The sequence below is a fragment of the Mesocricetus auratus genome, unplaced genomic scaffold, assembly GCF_017639785.1.
Source record: "Mesocricetus auratus isolate SY011 unplaced genomic scaffold, BCM_Maur_2.0 Super-Scaffold_100020, whole genome shotgun sequence".
Lineage (NCBI taxonomy): Eukaryota > Metazoa > Chordata > Mammalia > Rodentia > Cricetidae > Mesocricetus > Mesocricetus auratus.
Window position 1 is genome coordinate 24,413,176 of NW_024429201.1, and position 17,976 is coordinate 24,431,151.

The 17,976-nt window shown below is 41.6% G+C and overlaps 1 protein-coding gene and 1 long non-coding RNA gene across 4 annotated transcripts in view; one reads left to right on the top strand and one right to left on the bottom strand.

Moving 5' to 3' along the window:
* Ap3b1 (adaptor related protein complex 3 subunit beta 1) overlaps positions 1 to 17,976 on the bottom strand; it is a 194,720-nt gene that overhangs the window by 12,015 nt on the left and 164,729 nt on the right. Inside the window, exons 24-27 of one of the 3 annotated variants that reach the window (XM_040728840.1) lie at positions 17,031 to 17,115; positions 4,571 to 4,668; positions 3,488 to 3,524; positions 3,108 to 3,341 (exon numbers count right to left, since the gene is read on the bottom strand). In XM_040728840.1, the coding sequence (XP_040584774.1) occupies positions 3,284 to 3,341; positions 3,488 to 3,524; positions 4,571 to 4,668; positions 17,031 to 17,115 (278 nt within the window). In that variant the 3' untranslated portion in view covers positions 3,108 to 3,283. Of the gene's footprint in view, positions 1 to 3,107; positions 3,342 to 3,487; positions 3,525 to 4,570; positions 4,669 to 17,030; positions 17,116 to 17,976 lie in introns of those variants that run through there. The other 2 variants (XR_005869832.1, XM_005065647.4) reach the window with 2 other exon arrangements.
* Positions 113 to 17,219, top strand: LOC121133102. The gene is made up of 3 exons (XR_005869833.1): positions 113 to 323; positions 1,476 to 1,557; positions 16,999 to 17,219. It is a non-coding gene; the product is annotated as an uncharacterized LOC121133102 (long non-coding RNA).

The window sequence follows — 17,976 nt, forward strand, 5'->3', positions numbered from 1 at the left end:
AAATGGGTTATGTAAACTGCCTTGCTCTTACTTGGGCGAGTACTTACTTCTTAGTATTATTAGCTATTTATCCTATTCCTTCCCAAATTATCACCATGCTGCCAGACAACAAATGGAGTGATCCAGCCCCCGCAGCAGTACCTGAGGAGTGGATTCCAAGTGACACTCAGCAACAGCTGTGAGGACTGGAGGTCACTCAACAGTTACGCGGCTCTAGAACACAGCAGCTCTAAGCCACTCAACAATCAAGCCACCATCGGCGAACAGAACAGAAAGACACAATTGGGAGTTTCTGAATAGAGGAGCTTGTGAACAGGAAAGATGTAAGTTACAGAATTCTAAATCGCAGACATTTCAAATAGCATTAGAAAAGGAAACCAAGTAAAGTAAAATTATAGACAAGCCCCCAGTCAATACAAGACACACCACTGACGTCAGAGCTGCATGTGGTGTGCTGTTCAGGCAACAGACTCACTAAGATACCAAACTCTTGGGGAAACACTGAAATTTAGCACCTGGGCTAAAAACCAAAATGATTACAGTAAACACCATCTATTTCTATCTGTGACGTAAGTCATGAACACTAATGGTGTCTATCAGACAACAACTTTTTGATCTTGTGCACATTACTATACACAGTTTATGAAAATGGTAAATTTTGATTTCATGTTTTCAAAAAACTTATCAGTCCTTCTTATTTATTTAACCTCCAAGCCTATGAATGTATTTTAGTTATTTATTGCAGAGAAAATCTGAACAATTTAAAAGTTCCTCTTGTCAACAGTAGAAAGACACTAAAGGCTAATAACACTGCACAAGACCCTACTCCCATCTACCAGATAAAAACCAGAAGCATCGACGTTCAACAAGGAGCACACTTACTAACCACTCTGGAGCCCCAGGAACACTACGTTCTGTCTTAGGCCGTTTAACTTCAACATTAGGCAGAAGCTTTAACAACTACACAAGCGGCCAAACTGTGCTTTTAAGTGAAGCGCAGAGGCTGACATAAGACTGCCGAGAGATGTGTGTACTCATTTAGGATTTAAACCGTCTCCATTAAGCTCTATTGAAGAGCAAGCGCTGAATAAATGAATGCAACTATGTTTATGTTAAAAGCCTGTTTCCCGCAGCATGTAATTAAAGGAAATGCTGTACAAAGCCAGTACTTTTGTCAAGCTCCTGTAAATGGAAAGATGGATAGCACTCAGAGAAGTGAATGCATTGCTTCATATTTAACCTTAACACTCTTGTCATTAATGGTTTGTCTAACTTGTTCTATAAAAGACAAGGTACTGCTCCATTGAAGTAAAATTAAAAAAATCAACTAAACCATGCTTTTCAGAACAGAAGATTCATTATCGTCAGCTAATGTATTGGCATAAAGCAAAGTAACATCCTATCGAGTAAGGCACACATTCAATCTGCCTTCCCACCCCCCTTTATTTTTAACTCATGCTGTTTTATTGTTATAGGCAATTTGTACCACTCAGCATGACAGTGTAAACTGAATCAAGATTAATTTACATGCAAAAGAACACTTAGGAGAGCAGCACGGTAAGCAAATGTATTGTCTCGATTGCTGAGGTGGAAAGGAACCGGGAAGGGGAAAGGTGCTCTAATTAAGGGGCATCAAATATGATTGCTTGTGGTAGTTAAGGGCCAGAAAACAGCAAATGTTTGACCATTTAAGGAATTAGCATCTTGCGAGCTAGGAGCCCAGAAGATGGATGCATAAATCACAATAAAATTAAGCAAACATTCTAGGTTTCTTTCTTAAGCCAGAGATTTTGCTTAATGAAAATATATCAGGTATTCTCAAATTAACAAGAAAGAAAAATATGCCATGGTGATCATTAAATATTTGCCCATATGTGTACAAAAGTAAAGGTTCTAGGAAATACTCTGAGGTTGTCAGAGGGAAGGACCGTGGCTTTGGTGGAACTTAACAGCATTTTGTTCAAGGTAAAAGACAAGATTTAATTGAGGCTCATCAGATGTAATTAATAGTTAAAATGAAGATCAAGAAATGCAATGAAATCTTATTTGACAAGATTTTTCTAAGTTTTGGATTTGAATTTTAAATGACAGGAGGGGAGGGTGGCAAGCAGGCAGCCTGGAACAAACCACTGGCCTGAGTCTTCTGAAATGAGACTTGTCTGAAGAAACTAAACTCATTTTTTCCCGTATACTTCATAGTACCTAAGGCTCTCACAAATAGCTCACTAGCTGCAATGCTCCAAACTCCCAACAAATAAGTCACACTTCAGTCGAAGGCTAAGGATAAATATACAGGACAGCCCAATGTGACTGAGCCCACACTCCTGATGTTTTGACCACATAAGTTCAGCAACTGAGAAAAAGTGATGCGACAGGAGGTGTACTGGAAACAAAGCTTTAGTTTTAAGGAATATGAATGCAGCAGGTCTGCTGAGATCACTTCTAATAGTTGCATCTTTTCCGTTTTGTATATCCATGGAATGAAACAGAACCATATTCCTTCTGTTGCTTCTTTATAATTTTTAAATTAAACCCCAATGAACACACTTAATGTATTTTTTGGGTCTTAAAATATGTCCTGTGAAATGTGATACTAATGATTTAAGTAAATTTATCCAAGTAGAAACATGTTTTAAAGCCAGTATGTCACAAAATGTACACATTTCTTCATCCAAGTAGAAACATGTTTTAAAGCCAGTATGTCACAAAATGTACACACTTCTTCAATCACTTGTATCTTACCTTCTAGACCTTTACACTGACAAAATATAAACAAGTGATTTTCATTTTGGTTAGGATTCCCCTCTGATGAGTCATCCTAAGGGATCTTCTGTGAAAGCTCAACTCCCTTCCTGGAGCAGTTTCACAAGCCCTGTGTAAAGTTGTGGATTGAGACCTCTATTAGCACACCCGCTGAAACCCATAACTAAAAACATGGGGCTGAAAAAGCCTGTGGTGAATCCACCAGCATCAAGTCCCACGTCAAAGGGCGAATTCAGGAAGACAGAGAGAATGATACAGAAATGCCAAGAGACCTCGAGGATTTACAAATACTTCATATAAACACATTTTCAAATAGCTTTATTCAGAGTAGCCTTTCTGCTCTATTAAACATAGCAAACAGCTGCCAGATTTATTCAGACAAATAATCAACAACCACACAAGTAAAATGGCAGAAGAAAAAGGAATTTTGGCAACAAGCCCACAGAGGCCGGCAGCTGTTCTCCGTGTGCACCTCTCCCGTGCACTCGCGGTTCTGTGTGGCTAGTCAGCGAAAAATCCCTCAGTCACAGCGGAGTACAAAACATCTGATGGAAATCGCAGCTATCCTAAACAAAAGCCTAGAAAGAGAGAGAGCAAGGGCATGCAGTGATGTGCAGGGTGAACTTGAGAGGCACCCGAGGGCAGACAGACACAGGCAGGCAGGCAGGCAGGCAGGCAGGCTATCCCCTACAATCGGCGCCTTCCTCCCTGGTGCACCACTCACCTTGGTTGGCTGAGCAGATGTAAGGCAGAGGGGCAGGCTTTAGCCAGCAAAGGGCAGAACAGCAAACACGAGAATCAATTAATTTGTCATTGGAAAAAGAAAGCCACAGAGATAATTTCTTCTACAGCAATACTCAACTTTTAAGAAGACAAATGCAAAGTTGGGTTTAGTTATCCCTTAAAAAAAAAAGGAAGAAACCACTTAAAGAGGTCGGAGGTGGGAAAAGATTCTACACTAATAGTGTTGTCTGGGGTGCTTCAGCAACAGGTATCTCTGAACCCACAGACGGCCAGGGCCAGAGAGTTTTGTGTGTGCAGTACTTCCTGGAAGAGTGATGGATACACCTGAAAGGCCTCCAGATAAAAGGATCTTTGGTTATACCCTCCAGAGGAAAAACAGTTTACTTCACATTCACATTGCTGATGACAGTATTTAAATAAGCCCTACTCTACGAACATCGTAGGTGAACATGGAAAACCAGGTGTTTGCCCATATCATACACAAAGAGGCCCTTGCTTTTATTAGAAAGCATGCTTAACTCAAGTACAATATTAACACCTGCAGTCTGTTGCACATATTTTCTTTGGTATATATTTACAAATCTTTCAGATCTGACTTAGTCAAAGTATTTAATACAATTCAGTCAAAAGAAAATAGAGGCATTCCAACAGTATAATTAGGGCTTCATTCTGAAGAGCAAAGTGTGTTAGTTATTGTGCATAGAGATAAGCACATTAGGAGGAGACGGAAAACAGCCTTATAACAAGGCACAAACAAATGCAGACCTAAGTAAAGACTTACAGAGGTACAAAGAACATCAGAGTTTCCAGTTCCTGGAATTTAACACACACCAGCATAGCACGGGGCTAAAAAAACAACTCTCGGAATTGAACGACTGATTAAGGATCGTCTATTATTTTAAAGACATATTAACTGATTCCCAATCCTGCCAGGAATATACATAAACTCACTTTTAAAGTATGAGTGCATACATTAGAACAAATGGGAAGAGTGTGGTCAGGCCCGCTGCTGGCATATACTGTTTAGTGTAGAACTTTCTAGCAAACTGTAGTCACCACTCACCTCGTTCCTTCTTAAAGTCTTTCTCTGACATGGACACAGGTAAAAGCAGTTCCCCAACAGGTGGCTGGATGTTGACACTGAAGCAATCATCTTTGGTGCTAAGGAAAAAAAAAATCCAAAGATGACCAAATGCTTAAAAAAAAACCCATACTTTTAAATACTGCACAATTTACCAGAAACAGTTAACTTTGAACTTCTGCAGGATGCTGGCTACAGCTTGTGCCACCATGCTGCTTTATGCCATACTGAAGACAGCCAGCCCAAGGCTTCCCAAATGCAAGGAAGCATGCTACTAAGTGAGCTACATCCCCAGCCCCAAAGCATTTTATTCCTCATTCTGTTGTTTTTTTTTCTTCGAGATAGGGTCTTTTGCAATCCAGACTGGCCCTCAACTCCAGATGCTCACACCTCTACCTCCCAAGTCCAGGAATTACAGGTGTGTGCTACTGTATCTGGCTTGCTGCATTGAAATAAACAGTGCACATTTGCTCCTTTATCTGTCTAATGTGTTTAAACTGTGGGTGCGTGTGTGTGTGTGCATATGTGTGTGTGACACATGCATGCTAAAGTGTGGAGGTCACCAGACCACTGTATGGGGTTGGTTCTGTCTAACTTTGCGTGCCTTGCAGAGATACAACTCAGGTCAGCTGCCTTACCCTTTCACCTGTCAAGCATCTTGCCAGCTCCAAACTTCCCTTTTAACTAAAAACATTATCTTCTAATTGGGTCATTCACTGACATGAAAGTTGTTTCAACTGATAGGATGTGACACATTTAAGAAAGTCACTGTTTCTAGTGTTAGATGGAAAACAACAGAGTATAATTACTTCCTTAAACCTTATGGTATTATCATTAATAAACACTTCACTGGACATACTTTAGAGATGTAAAGTTAGACAAGTTGAGGTTAGCTGATGATTAGGAGTGAGTTTGGCTGCAGATAAGCAGAGAACCCAGTCAAGGGTTTCTTGTGAAGCAGGTGTTTATTGTCTCAGATTGAAGTCTTAGAGTTACAGTCACAGGTTCATTAAGTGGCTAAAGAAACCCCCAAGGACCAGATTTCTCTAGCTTTCCACTCCACCATCCACAGGATGCTGGCTTTCCTCATGGTTGCCAGATGGCTGCTGAATCTCCAGGTACCACTTTTACATTGCAGCTGAAGAGGGACCGTGATGATGCAGTGGTGAGCACATGAGTCAACCAAATCTGTTCCTTTTTGAGGAGGAAAGCAAAAGCTTCCCTGAGCTGTCTACAGAGGGACTATTCCTTTCAGGTCCCACTGAACCCCAATGGGCAAGGGAAGGTGACTGGGAGGTGGCTGTTATTAGATTAAGGTGAGACATGGACTAACAGAAGAAGGGACATAAAAACCTATTTACGTTTTATGATACTACTGACTTTTTTCTTCCTGGTACTAGGGGCCAAACCTAGAGCCTGATGCATGCTAGACAATGCTCCATCACCAAGCTTACTAACCACTCCCCCCACCCTCACATAATCTATCCATGTAAGCCACCTTCCATCTTCCCACACATGGATTGTTCAAGGCAAACCAGTAAGGCCTGTTTAAGTATTAAGCTAACATTTACTGAAAAAGCTGTGACCTTATGTACTGTGCAAATATCTGGAGAATTTCAAGCAAGACTGGACCCTAACCCAAGTCCAGTGGGATGGAGAAAACCTCCTGTATAGTGAAATGTCTGGCTGGGTGGGAGACTATGCGGGAAAGGTGCAGCCCGGGCTAGCTTGTTAGGCAGGAGCGAAGGTAGGAGAAGCTTGCACTAGGCCTGCATTTTAGGAATGGCCAGTATGGGGAGCCCATGACTCGAAGCAGAGGGCTGTATAGGCAGCATGCCCACTCACGCCAGTGTTCTATGGAGCACTCCAGTTCAGGCGTCCTGGAACCTGGCCAGCTCCCGCCTCTTCACTGTGGGAAGTGTACATGTGTATACATAGTCAAGCAAACATACAGATGCTTTATTCACGGAACCAACACAAAGAACTTTGCAGGTTTATTATTTTTAAAGATTCCCTTTTATTTGTGTGTGTCTATGTATGCATGAGAGTACCCAGGAGGCCAGAAGAGAGCATCAGATCCCCTGGAGCCACCTGATGTGTGTGCTAGGAATGGAACTCAGGTGCTCTGGAAGAGCCCCAAATGCTCTTAACCATCTCTCTAGTACACTTTTACTGCATCTTAGAGCAATGACGAACCATTGGAGACCTTAAGCACTGATCCCATGTGCAACTTAGAAACTGGTGAGGAGGGGAGAACCCACGTGGGGAGATCACTGAAGTATGGTTGAGGGGGGCAGGTGTCTTAGCATTCACTGTGTATTTTACTCAATAAATCCTAACAACGATCCCAAGAGGCAGCTTCTGTTATCCAACATCTATTAGTTCAAACACCAAAGAGGCTGGGGGTGTGGCTCAGCAGGAGAGTGTTTTTGGCATGATTAAGGCCCTGGGTTTGAGTGCCAGCAACATCCAAAACCAAAAACCCAAAGAGAATTTAATCAACACAGCCAAGGGACACACAGTATAATGCGCTAGGCTCTGTGCCCCAGTGTCCCTGCCCCAAAACCCATGGGTATTCTGCTAGAGCACCGGCTTCTCTGGAATTAGAAGAGACTGACTGACTGACGGATGGACAGTCTTTGAACAAGTGGGTGAAGTGACGGCACATTAAAGAGGAATGTGGCTGTAGTCATCTAACACTCTGAGGTGTCCAGGAGACAACTAGAAATGCAAATGAGGAAGGGCAGGACAAGGAGGTGGCGTGGGGAAAGGACACACCGAGAAGACCTGGTACAAGCCCGTGGACCGCAGGCAAGGACTGGAGTCAGACGGAAAACGTGGTCAGGAAGGAAGGCCCGGCCACTTCCGCAGGGAGGACTAAAAGGAGGAGCACCGACGCTTACCTCAGCAAGATGGCTCAGACGGGAGAGAAACACAGGGCAGCAAGGTGCCCTAAGGGCCAGTCAGAGTGCTGGGAGGAGTGAAGAGAGGCACGGAGCTTCCTCAACAGGAGATGAGAGAAGCTCCAAAATTGCAAAGGAGCAGTGAAAGGCAGAGATGGGGGGAAGGATGCCTGCTAGAGCAAGGTCTGTCCGTCCGTCCGTCCGTCCGTCTGTCTGTCCGTCCGTTCGTCCGTCTGTCTGTCTTGGTTTTTCAGGCCAGGGTTTGTGTGTACTTCTGTCTGTTCTGGAACTATGTAGATCAGGCTGGCGTTGAAACAGGAGATCTGTCTGCCTCTGCTTCCCAGTGCTGCGATTAACGGTGTGTGCCACCATAGCCTGGCTAGAGCTAGGTCTTACTGCTGAGTGTAAGCACTGGTTAGCTGGGGACACACAGAAAAAACATGCTTGGAGGAGGACACCCAGTCCGATGGAAGGGATGGTTAACTTATCAAGGGAGATGTGTAACAGTCCATAAACACAGTATATGAACTGTATATTTATAAACTAGTAAGTATGAGACATAAAATCAACCCTTCAAGTTGCTAGCTACATCAGTGTTCCACAAAACAGAAGAACAAGGACATCTAGTGAGGAAAATTCCTATTATGCACTAATTCATTTTTATACATTTAATTTTTTTGTCACATTTTCTTTATTTTACTGTGTAAACAATGTCAGCATGGAGAGATGGCTCAGAGGTTAAAAGCACTGGCTGCTTTTCCTGAATTCAATTCCCAGCAACCACAGAGTAGCCCACAACCTTCTGTAATGAGATCTGGTGCCCTCTTCTGGTGTGCAGGCATACATGCAGGCAGAACACTGTATACATGATAAATAAATAAATCTTTTAGAAAGCCAGCATACCAAAATATACGCTTATACATGCACATGCATATTCACATACACAACAAGTAAACATACATCTAAGGGATGCACAATCAAGCTGTTTACTAAGAGAGGCATGTGTACATAACTTCAGAAGGGCAGATGAACTGTGCTATCTGTAACTCTCCCAGGGCTCCTGAAACATACCACCACATACTGTGTGGGTCCAAGGTGGCTCTGCTGCAGTGATGGCTGGGAGTGGTGCAGAGTGGGGAGGAGGGGAGGAAGATAGCTTTTCAGGTCTCTGGGGTCAGGGAAGCACTCTTGAATGGATTCTTAGTGACTGACACGCAGTGTGAGGGGAGCAGCAGATACCACTAGCCAGATGTGTTCTACTCTTGCTGCTCATGCACATTTTCTGTTGTGCCTGCTGAAATGCAAACACAGTGCCCAAAATGAGGCACTGGAGTAAAAGTAACTGGACTAGAACACTGTAGTGGTGGACACTGAATCATCTCCCCATCCTTTCCTCCCCAGTTCTTTCTTTTGGGGGTTTGGGGGAGAGGCAAGAACATAGATAGGAGCCTTCAAGTACAGCAGTCTTTGAGGGGCCATGAGGATGCAAAGCATCCTAAATGAGTTAACACAGGACACAGAGAACCTTAGACCCCACAGACAGGGCAGCTGGTCACCTGCTTGGTATTGCTGAGCTTGGACTGTTCTTAGAGCAGTAATAAAGTCCTGTTTGATTAAGCCACAGTTGGGTTTCTGTTACAGCAGAATGAAAACCTTGAGCATACTAAGTCAGTCTTCTACGTAGGGTTTGGAAAGGTTCCTTTGTATTTGGACAAACTTCCTTTCCATTTACACGAGTCTCCAGGGTGTCCATCATTTCTTCTTTCCTATCATTTTGCCTTCTTTCTGGTTGTTTCATTCTCTTTCCAGATTTTCTTTTCTTTTAAAAAATATAACTAAAGTTCCAAGTTGGTGTGTATGGTGTGTGTATGATGTGTGTCAGGTAAAGATGCATGTGCCATAGTGAATGTGGGAAGCTCAGAAGATACCTTTGCAGAGAGGATTCTCTGCTTACACTTTTATGTGGGTTCTGGGAATTGAACTCAGGTTGCTAGGCTTCCACAGCATCTCACCAGTCCCAGATACTGTTTACCTTTTCCCTTGTCTTTGCATCTCCTTTGGTTTAACATGGAGAAATCACCATGTCTATTTCTATTCATATATATCTCAACATAGACTGGACTGGTGAGATGTGAACTTACTGGATTACCAGACCAATAAAGTAGCATTATCCAGACAGCTCTACACAGCTGAGTCACACTGAATCCGGTAACAGTTTGATGTAGGTAAGATTTTACTTGTATGTTTAACTGTGATGCATACACAACTACACATAACCCCATTTCACAGATGCTCATGATCCAAATTGGTAAACCAAGTAAGAGAGATGGAGTATGCAGGTTGCTTAGTGGTCCTGGGACTCAAGGCTCCTTGTCTAGGAAGAGTAATAAGCCCTTAGAAATCATTAGAGGATAATGCATCATAGCCACTCAGAACATACATATGCAATCCAAATGTACCACATTTCTCTAACAATTACTTATCTGAGCTCCATCCTCTAAAGATGAATTGCTCAAGTGAAAACAATGAACATTTACCACTTGGATAGACAGTGTCAAGTCGCCCTAAACAGTGACGCCAGTTTAAGGCTCACAAATGGCACGCATGAGCATGCATTTTTCTCCGCCTTTCTTATCAATACCAGGTATTAAAATAATTTTGAAAGTTTGTCAATGATAGGCTAAACACCTCAACTTTTATTTTCCCAAATACTCACCACGTTACACATCTTCTTGTGCTTACTTGTTATTTGCATTCATTTTCTTTTTAAAAATAAAAAAAATTATGTGTGTGTTTGCCTGAATGAATATATGTGTACCTTGTGAATGTCTGGTGCCTGTGGAAACCAAGCAGGTATCAGGTCCCCTAGAAGTGGAGTTCAGATGGCTGTGGGTGCCAGGTATGAACCTGGTCCTCCACAAGGGCAGTAAGTGCTGTTAGCCAGACAGCCATCTCTCCAGCCTTCCTTATAAACTGCTTACGCCTCTTCTTTCCACTTCTGTAACAGAAGCTTGAGCTTCTGTCTGTTCTAGACACTTCCATGCTTTTCTATTCCCTGTTTATGGCTCCTACTCTTCTTTTCCATGAAGAAATTTTACATTTTAAAAGACTTTTTACTGATTCTTTGTGAACTTCACATCATACACCTAATCCCACTCATCTCCCCATCCCTCCACATCTGCCCTCTACCCTGCAACCTCCCCCACAAAAGAAAACAGAGAAAAAAATCGTCTTGGAAGTTAAGGTATAAGACCACTTTGCCCAACCGCTTTTCTTGTCAATGTCCATTGCAATGAGTCATGGTCTGGTTGGAGGCCTCTGGCTTCTGGTACACTATCAATACCAGATCTTCACCAGGACTCTTCTCAGATGTCCTGTTGTTGCCCTGTGTCATGGAGACCCTGCAGCTTTGGTTCTGCAGGACCAGCCCTTTCATGAACACCAGTAGTTCATGGATGGGGGAGATGTCGTGGTGGGTCATCTCAGAGTCCTGGATTTGGGCCTGGGTGGTAGCTGAGTTGGTCAGTCTGCCTGCGCTCCTGCACACTCGCCACCAGGGCCAGCTCTCCTGCCTGTGGTAGCTGGCAAGGGACGGGGCCAATTCTCCTGCCCTCATGCCATATTATCTATTCTTCCCTCACCTGCACAACCAGGGCCAGCTCTCCAGCAACGCCCTGGAGAGGGGTGGGGCCAGCTCACAGGGCAGGCTGCATGCTTACAGTTTGGAAAACACGACCATTAATTTATTCAGGAGTGGCCTGAGGAGGAAGCTCTCTGTATACTTCCCAAGGCAAATCCACACATTTATAGGAAGGGACCTGAAAGCTCCCTCTGACAATTTCTAAATCTCTGCTTTGTTTCACTGGTTCCTGTGATAGTGCCAGTGACAACACTTTTGTGGCCTTAATAAATGTCAACATTTTAAAAAGATGTATCTTCATTTAAAAAATAATTTTACCTTATGTCTTGCTTTCCAGTGCAATTTTAGAAATAACAGAATTCCTGGAAAGCTTTACTGGCATGGAACCCAGACTGTCATGCTGAACTGTAAACATTAATCCGTGTGAGGTTTGTCTTCCACTTAAGAACATGGGTATTTCTTCTTAATATTGCTTTTTCTCTGATTTAAAAAAAAACTTTGTATAATCTTTTAAGGCTTTTAGGAAAGTTACACTCCCTAGCCCAGAAATCTGTAATACCCTTAAAAACTCATTAAATAGACGTTTTTATTGATTCCATGACACTGGGGGCTAATAATCCTAGGAATATTCTGCCTTTGGGGGTCTTTCTTACACCAGCTAGACTTCCCATCAGAATGAGAAACCAGTTGAGAGCATCTTTCTTGTGCCTTTCTGACACTGCAAGGATGGCTCTGATAACCTGTGTGGCTCGGATATCAGTTAAGTTACCACTCAAGCCATGTGCTTACTCGTGGGTCATCCTTGGGGCCTGGCAATCAGGGACACAGCCGTATGGAAGGACACAGGTGATTTCTTTTTCATTGGTTCTAGGAAACTTTCAATCATAGGGATGCTTTTTGTGAAGTTCTTGCGCATTAGTCTTTTTGTTCTCATTCATATTTTTCTATGAAACCATTAACTTCATCTAAACACCCCAGTAAAGTAGAAAAGTATACATTGTATTATTTTTAAATTCCTGAAAATCTTTTCTCTTTCCAATCTTGGTCTCTTTTTTCTTAATAATGCCAGAGTGTACGATTACATTCTACATATTAACAATACATTACATTCTACATATTAACATTACATTCCACAACTACTTTCTTCTTCTTCTAGTACATCCATCAGATAAGCATATACTTCACCCTTTTCTCTAGGGTCTATGTTGTCCTCTCCCAGTTGGGGTTATTTAAACAGTTGACCGTTATGCGTTAGCTCTGTAATAAAGGTGATGTGACTTGTGAAAATGTGTATGTGAGGACCGCAGAGGAGCTACTGAGGGAGGAGAGGCTCTTGGTCTTAGGGAGCTAACAAAATTCCAAGGCTTAGGAAGCTCAAGAAACTCAAGAAGCTCAGAAAGTTACAAGATTCACGGGGTTGTCCCAAGGGTAGACAAGCAGCCAGCCGCTGGGGAAGGAGTTGCCCACGACAGGGAGGGCTTTCCGGCTTTTTAATGATGCAGCTACTGTTGCATCACCCAAGTCCCTGAATATTAGTAACCCTCAACTGTGAGCTGTAAGGACCCCAGCAAACACACTGGCTCACCAGTCACCCAGGTGACACTTGTTTCCTTAGCCTGTTTTCTCTAGCAGTTGGACCTCTAGCCAGGAGAAGAGATGTCTGTTCATGTCTCCTCAGGAAGAGGCACACAGGTGGGGATGCCCTTGCCCCCAGCTATGTTCTTCAACACACCTATTCCCACGGCAATTTAAAAAGACCCACGTTTCTTTTATTTCCTTCCTTCAATGATCCTAGTGATAATAATTCATATTTTAAACCACTTTTAAATTCCTGTTTGCCATCAATCAACTTAAAAAAATGACAAGAAGGGCTAGGTATTCTTTCTCACACTAGTCCATGTTAAAGGTTTGGCTTATGCTTACATTTATTTTTGGTATTATATCAATACTTATTTTCCCACACCAACAGTGTGAAATTCTCTACTCACTGCTTTTAGTCTATCTTTTCTGTATCAGACTTAAAGGAAAATTCTCCGATACTGTCTCTTTGAGTGGCTCTTTCACAGAGGATTTGTAAGTGGCAAACAGAGTCCCTGCTTGTTAGAGGAGGGTGTGGACTTGAGGCCTTATATTTTAAAGGTTAGATCCTGAGAGAAATCTCACTCCTTTTGCACTTTTTTTTTCTGTTTTTTTTTTTGTTTGTTCGTTTGTTTTTGTTTTCTAGACAGGGTTTCTCTGTGTAGCCCTGGCTGTCTTGGAACTCCCTCTGTAGACCAGGCTGGTTTCAAACTCACAGAGCTCCGCCTGCCTCTGCCTCCCAAGTGCTGTGAGTAAAGGTGTTCTCCACCATTTCCTGGCTTGCATTGTTCTTTTATAGGGAAGCTGATTTGTTTTTAACTGTAGAAGCTATGGGGACTTTTTCCCCCCAAAATCTTTAATAGAATGTGGGTTTTTTTTTTAATCTTTCATTCTCATCTTTGCTAATCCGTTCAATCTGATGGCTGTTTCTTTTGTTTGGGGAAATGCTTTACTCTAAATTACTCATTTCTTTGCTCTCCTTCTGTATCTCCTTTATTTCCCAGTCTCCTGTCCCTTCTGCTCTGTTCTCCACTCCAGTTACTTCCTTGGCCCTGTCTTCCAGAGCACGCATCAGTACTCAGCTGTGTCACGTTACTGCATATGCGCTCCTTCCCAATCCCTTTGGTCTCTCTATCCATCTTCAGCTGTCCCTTTGTGTTGCAGTTTTCAGCTTTCCAAAGCTTGGTCATTCCCAACTGTGCAGTTATTTTTGTAACAGAAAACACCAAGTTCTACTATACATTAGCTATGATATCTTTTTGCCTATGCCGCAAGCTTACTAACCTGCAAAATGGGGACAATAAAAAGTTAAAGACAAATGTGGAAGTAAAACAAGTGGACACTTATGTTTGGAACAGCAATAAGCACAGTCTAAGTACTTAACAAATGCTAGCAATTGCTATCATGGTAGAAACTGAACTCCTGTTCCTGGGGGGGGGTCATTGATGAATAAGACACAGACTGGCTACAGATGGGCATAAACGGAGGAGGCAGGAGGGTGACACATGTTGAGGCTGCTCTCCCTCAATTGGAGGGGTCAGAGACTATTACCTTCTAGGACAGAACTGCACCCTGACCATTTCTGCTCCCTTGGGAATAACTTAACCCGTGCTCCTGTGGCCCTCCCATCCATAAAGTCTTTCTAGGCAGCCTCACTGTTTCTGCTATGATGCCATCAGGCCTCAGACAACATCTGCAGCAGAGGGAAAGTTAGGAGGCAGAGGCTGGAATTAGTAGCTCTTTAATTCCCAAGGCTTCCTCAACCCTCCTAACTTCCCTTTTCACACGCCCACTCTGGGCATGATAGCCCCTACATTTGTTTTTACAGGAGTGTTTTAGCCTGTGCTTTTCATTTTCTCATTGAGTATCTATTTGCTTCTGTTCGTTTCCTAATGGCCAGTAATTCTTTATTTCTGGGAAGTCAGATAATGGCATTCTTTTAGTCTCTTTTCTCCCTCTGTCTCTGTATTGCTTTCTTTATATACTTATCTTTTAATGAACGAGCTTGCTTTATAATGGATTTTGGACAAAAACTGTGTGCAAGTGCTGTCTTGTAGATAACTTAAGCCACAACATATTATCTTTGATATAGTCCTACCCACTCACTACCGGGATGGGAACTTGTTTATGCAGTATTCACATTATAGATCTATGGATATTGTATATTTTAATTAAATATTTTAATCAAGAATTTATTTTGGTAGTAATTTGAAATGCAAAGTAAAGGGAAACTCTTATGAAATACGTAAGACTATATAACTGCATATCACGTTCTCTCTCACTCCATCCATTTAATCATAATGATAGAGTTAACCTAGAGTAAAGTAGCATCACTTTATCCCCTTTCTCATTCTTCTCATAACAGAAAGGGACCTAAATGCTTCAGTCTACATTCTCAGCTTTTCCAAAGGCTTGGTATCAAATATGTTCTTACTACCCATAATTTTACATCTTTATTTATACAATGTATTTCAGGCAAAAAGATTTTAATTCCAGCCATACTTACTCCTCCCCTTCCTTTTATTGAACTACCGAGACTATTACAGCATGTCACTAAGCCAAAGGTGCCACTTACTATGCAAAAGGCACAGTCAGTGACTGGCACCTAAGTCCGATTGATCTGCCCATTACCACTATCTCCCTACCCTACGAGCACTACTATGAAGCTATTGATTGAAACACTGCCGATCGGTTTCCATTCTCTGATTTTGGGCAGGCCAATTAAGAAAGTGAGTAATTGTGATTACACTGCTTCAGGATCAATCACACTGGTTGCAAGACAAAGTGCTCTTTTTGGAACACACGAAAATAATTTTTGATCTAGCAAGCTTTTGTGCAAGATGAGATATAAAATAACTCAGTAATTTGTACCTTCACTGCAGAAAATACATTAATGTGTTTATAACAGAAAGCTAATTGCTATGTGAGATACATTTGTCATTTTTCTAAAATTAATTTAGAAGACATTAAAAGAAAACAGTTCACATACACTACCTAACATTGGTTTAAAAAAAAAAAATCAAACACTACGTTGTGTATTTCTCTCTAAAAAGTCTTGGCTAACTATAGAAGACAAAAATGCAAATGTGGTCCAAGAGACTATAAAAGAAGTCTTTGTAATTAAGGAGAAATGGAAAAATAAGAACACACCCGATTGTAAACTGGTAAGATAAAGGAGTATTTTGGTCTAATTTGGTACAAGCTTTGTCATTGGGTTCACATTGTTGAGATCATTAAAATGAATATACCTCTGGTGTTGGAAGCAAATCTATTTAGAGTGGTGTTACTCATAGCCTGTGTTCAGTAATATTGATCTATATTGTTTGTCTAATAGAAAAATAATAAACAATTACTAGGCAATGTTGGAAAAAGTAATCAGTTTTTATATATCACTAATAAAGCAGACCTCCCAAAACATAAAGGTGATGATCTGCATAAAATCAATGTGCATGCTGCAGTGTTCATATTCATCACTGCTGGCTCTTGGCAATAAAAGAATAACATGGGCCTGAGTTTCTGGGAAAATGACAAAGAAAGGTTTGCTACATTTAACCTACATATTTACTTTAAAGTATTTTTATGCTGACTTGCAAATTTAAATTATAACAAATTCTATCCTAAGCTGGCTAAAATTCAGATACATAAAATAGTTCAGTTTTTAAAGAAAAACAAGTCATTTCCATCTAAAACACAAGTCACTCCCTGTATGGGAAAAGCACCAGAAGGAGCTAACACAAGGGTGACTCTCAAAGCTGCAGTAGCTCTCTCTAATTTCCCATCGGCCTCTGGGGTTCATCAGCAGATACACACTACAGGAAAGCAGTGAAGTCTGAAACTAAAACCTTCAGTAACATCTGGTAGTGACATCTTAAACAACTTTATAAATGTCCTCAGTTTGTGAAAGGAGGAAAGTGTGTGGGTTTCAAATCAATAACATTCTCCTCAAAAAACTCACTGTATCTCAAAATGGTATTTTGCCTCAAAAGGACCTTCTCCAGGCTATTTGGTAATATTAAAACTGTTCATGTCTCTTGAATTTTCTAAACCTACAGTATTAAAATAAGAAAAAAAATAGGAATAGCCCTTTCCTTTAACCAACAAACTGTGAATTTCAACCACATATGGCACACTGTAATGGCATGTGCATAAGAAATATTAAGTACAGTGCCATATAGTACACAATGTATAAGTAGTTACATGTTGACAAACAAAACCACATTTGTTTTAATTTTTGTCTTATAGGAAAAACTATTGAAAGGTTTTTTTTTTTTTTTTGCTGTCATGTACAGGCTTATAAAAACAGAAGAACAACCGAACTCACCATAACTGGAAACAGGCGGTTTGTGTGGAGTCGCAGAAGTCAATGCCCACTGACACAGTAACAGAACCCTCAGGCTCCAGAGAGTCTAGGAAAGAGGGGGTTTAGGTATGAAAACATGGAGGACACAGAAAAGAGGCAAAGGAAACACTGAACATTCATGCCATCTTTGGTTAAAAATGACAAATTTAGTCGGGCAGTGGTGGTCTCAAAACACCAGAAAAGAATAAAGAAATTTAACTCATGACTCTGAAGTTATACTCTCCAAAGTTAACTCTGAGCATTTTCCAATGAACCCAATACATCTATTTGTTAGAGAATTTTTGGTGGGCTTCACAGAATTTTCATGTATTCGTGTCAATATTTGGTTCATCTATTTCTCATTGCCTTCCCCTTCCAAATGCCTCTATTTTGCTGGTCCCCTTCAACTCTTCAAACAGTCCTCCCTGTTTTCATGCCACATAAATTCCACTACCTCTGTTCCCTGCTGTGGTTTGAATGAGAATGGCCCCAAATACTCATATATTTGAATATCTGGTCGCCTGTTCATGGAACTGTTTGGGAAGGATCAGGAGGTGAGGGATTGTTGGAGAAAGCATATCACTGGGGATAGACTTTAAGGTTCCAAAAGTCCACACCATTCCCAGTTAGCTCTCTCTCTCTGCCCCCAACTTGGGGATAAGATGTATACTCTTGGCACTATTGCCTGCCTGTCTGCTACCATGTTCCCTGCCGTGATAGTCATGGATTCTACTATGCTCTGGAACTGTTATCTCCCACTTAAATTCTTTGCTTTACAAGTTGCTTTGGTCATGGTGTCTCAGTACAATGATAGAAAAAAGTGACACCTCTCTCTCTCTCTCTCTCTCTCTCTCTCTCTCTCTCTCTCTCTCTCTCTCTCTCTCTCTCTCTCTCTCTCTCTCTCTCTCTCTGGAACAAACTTTTATTT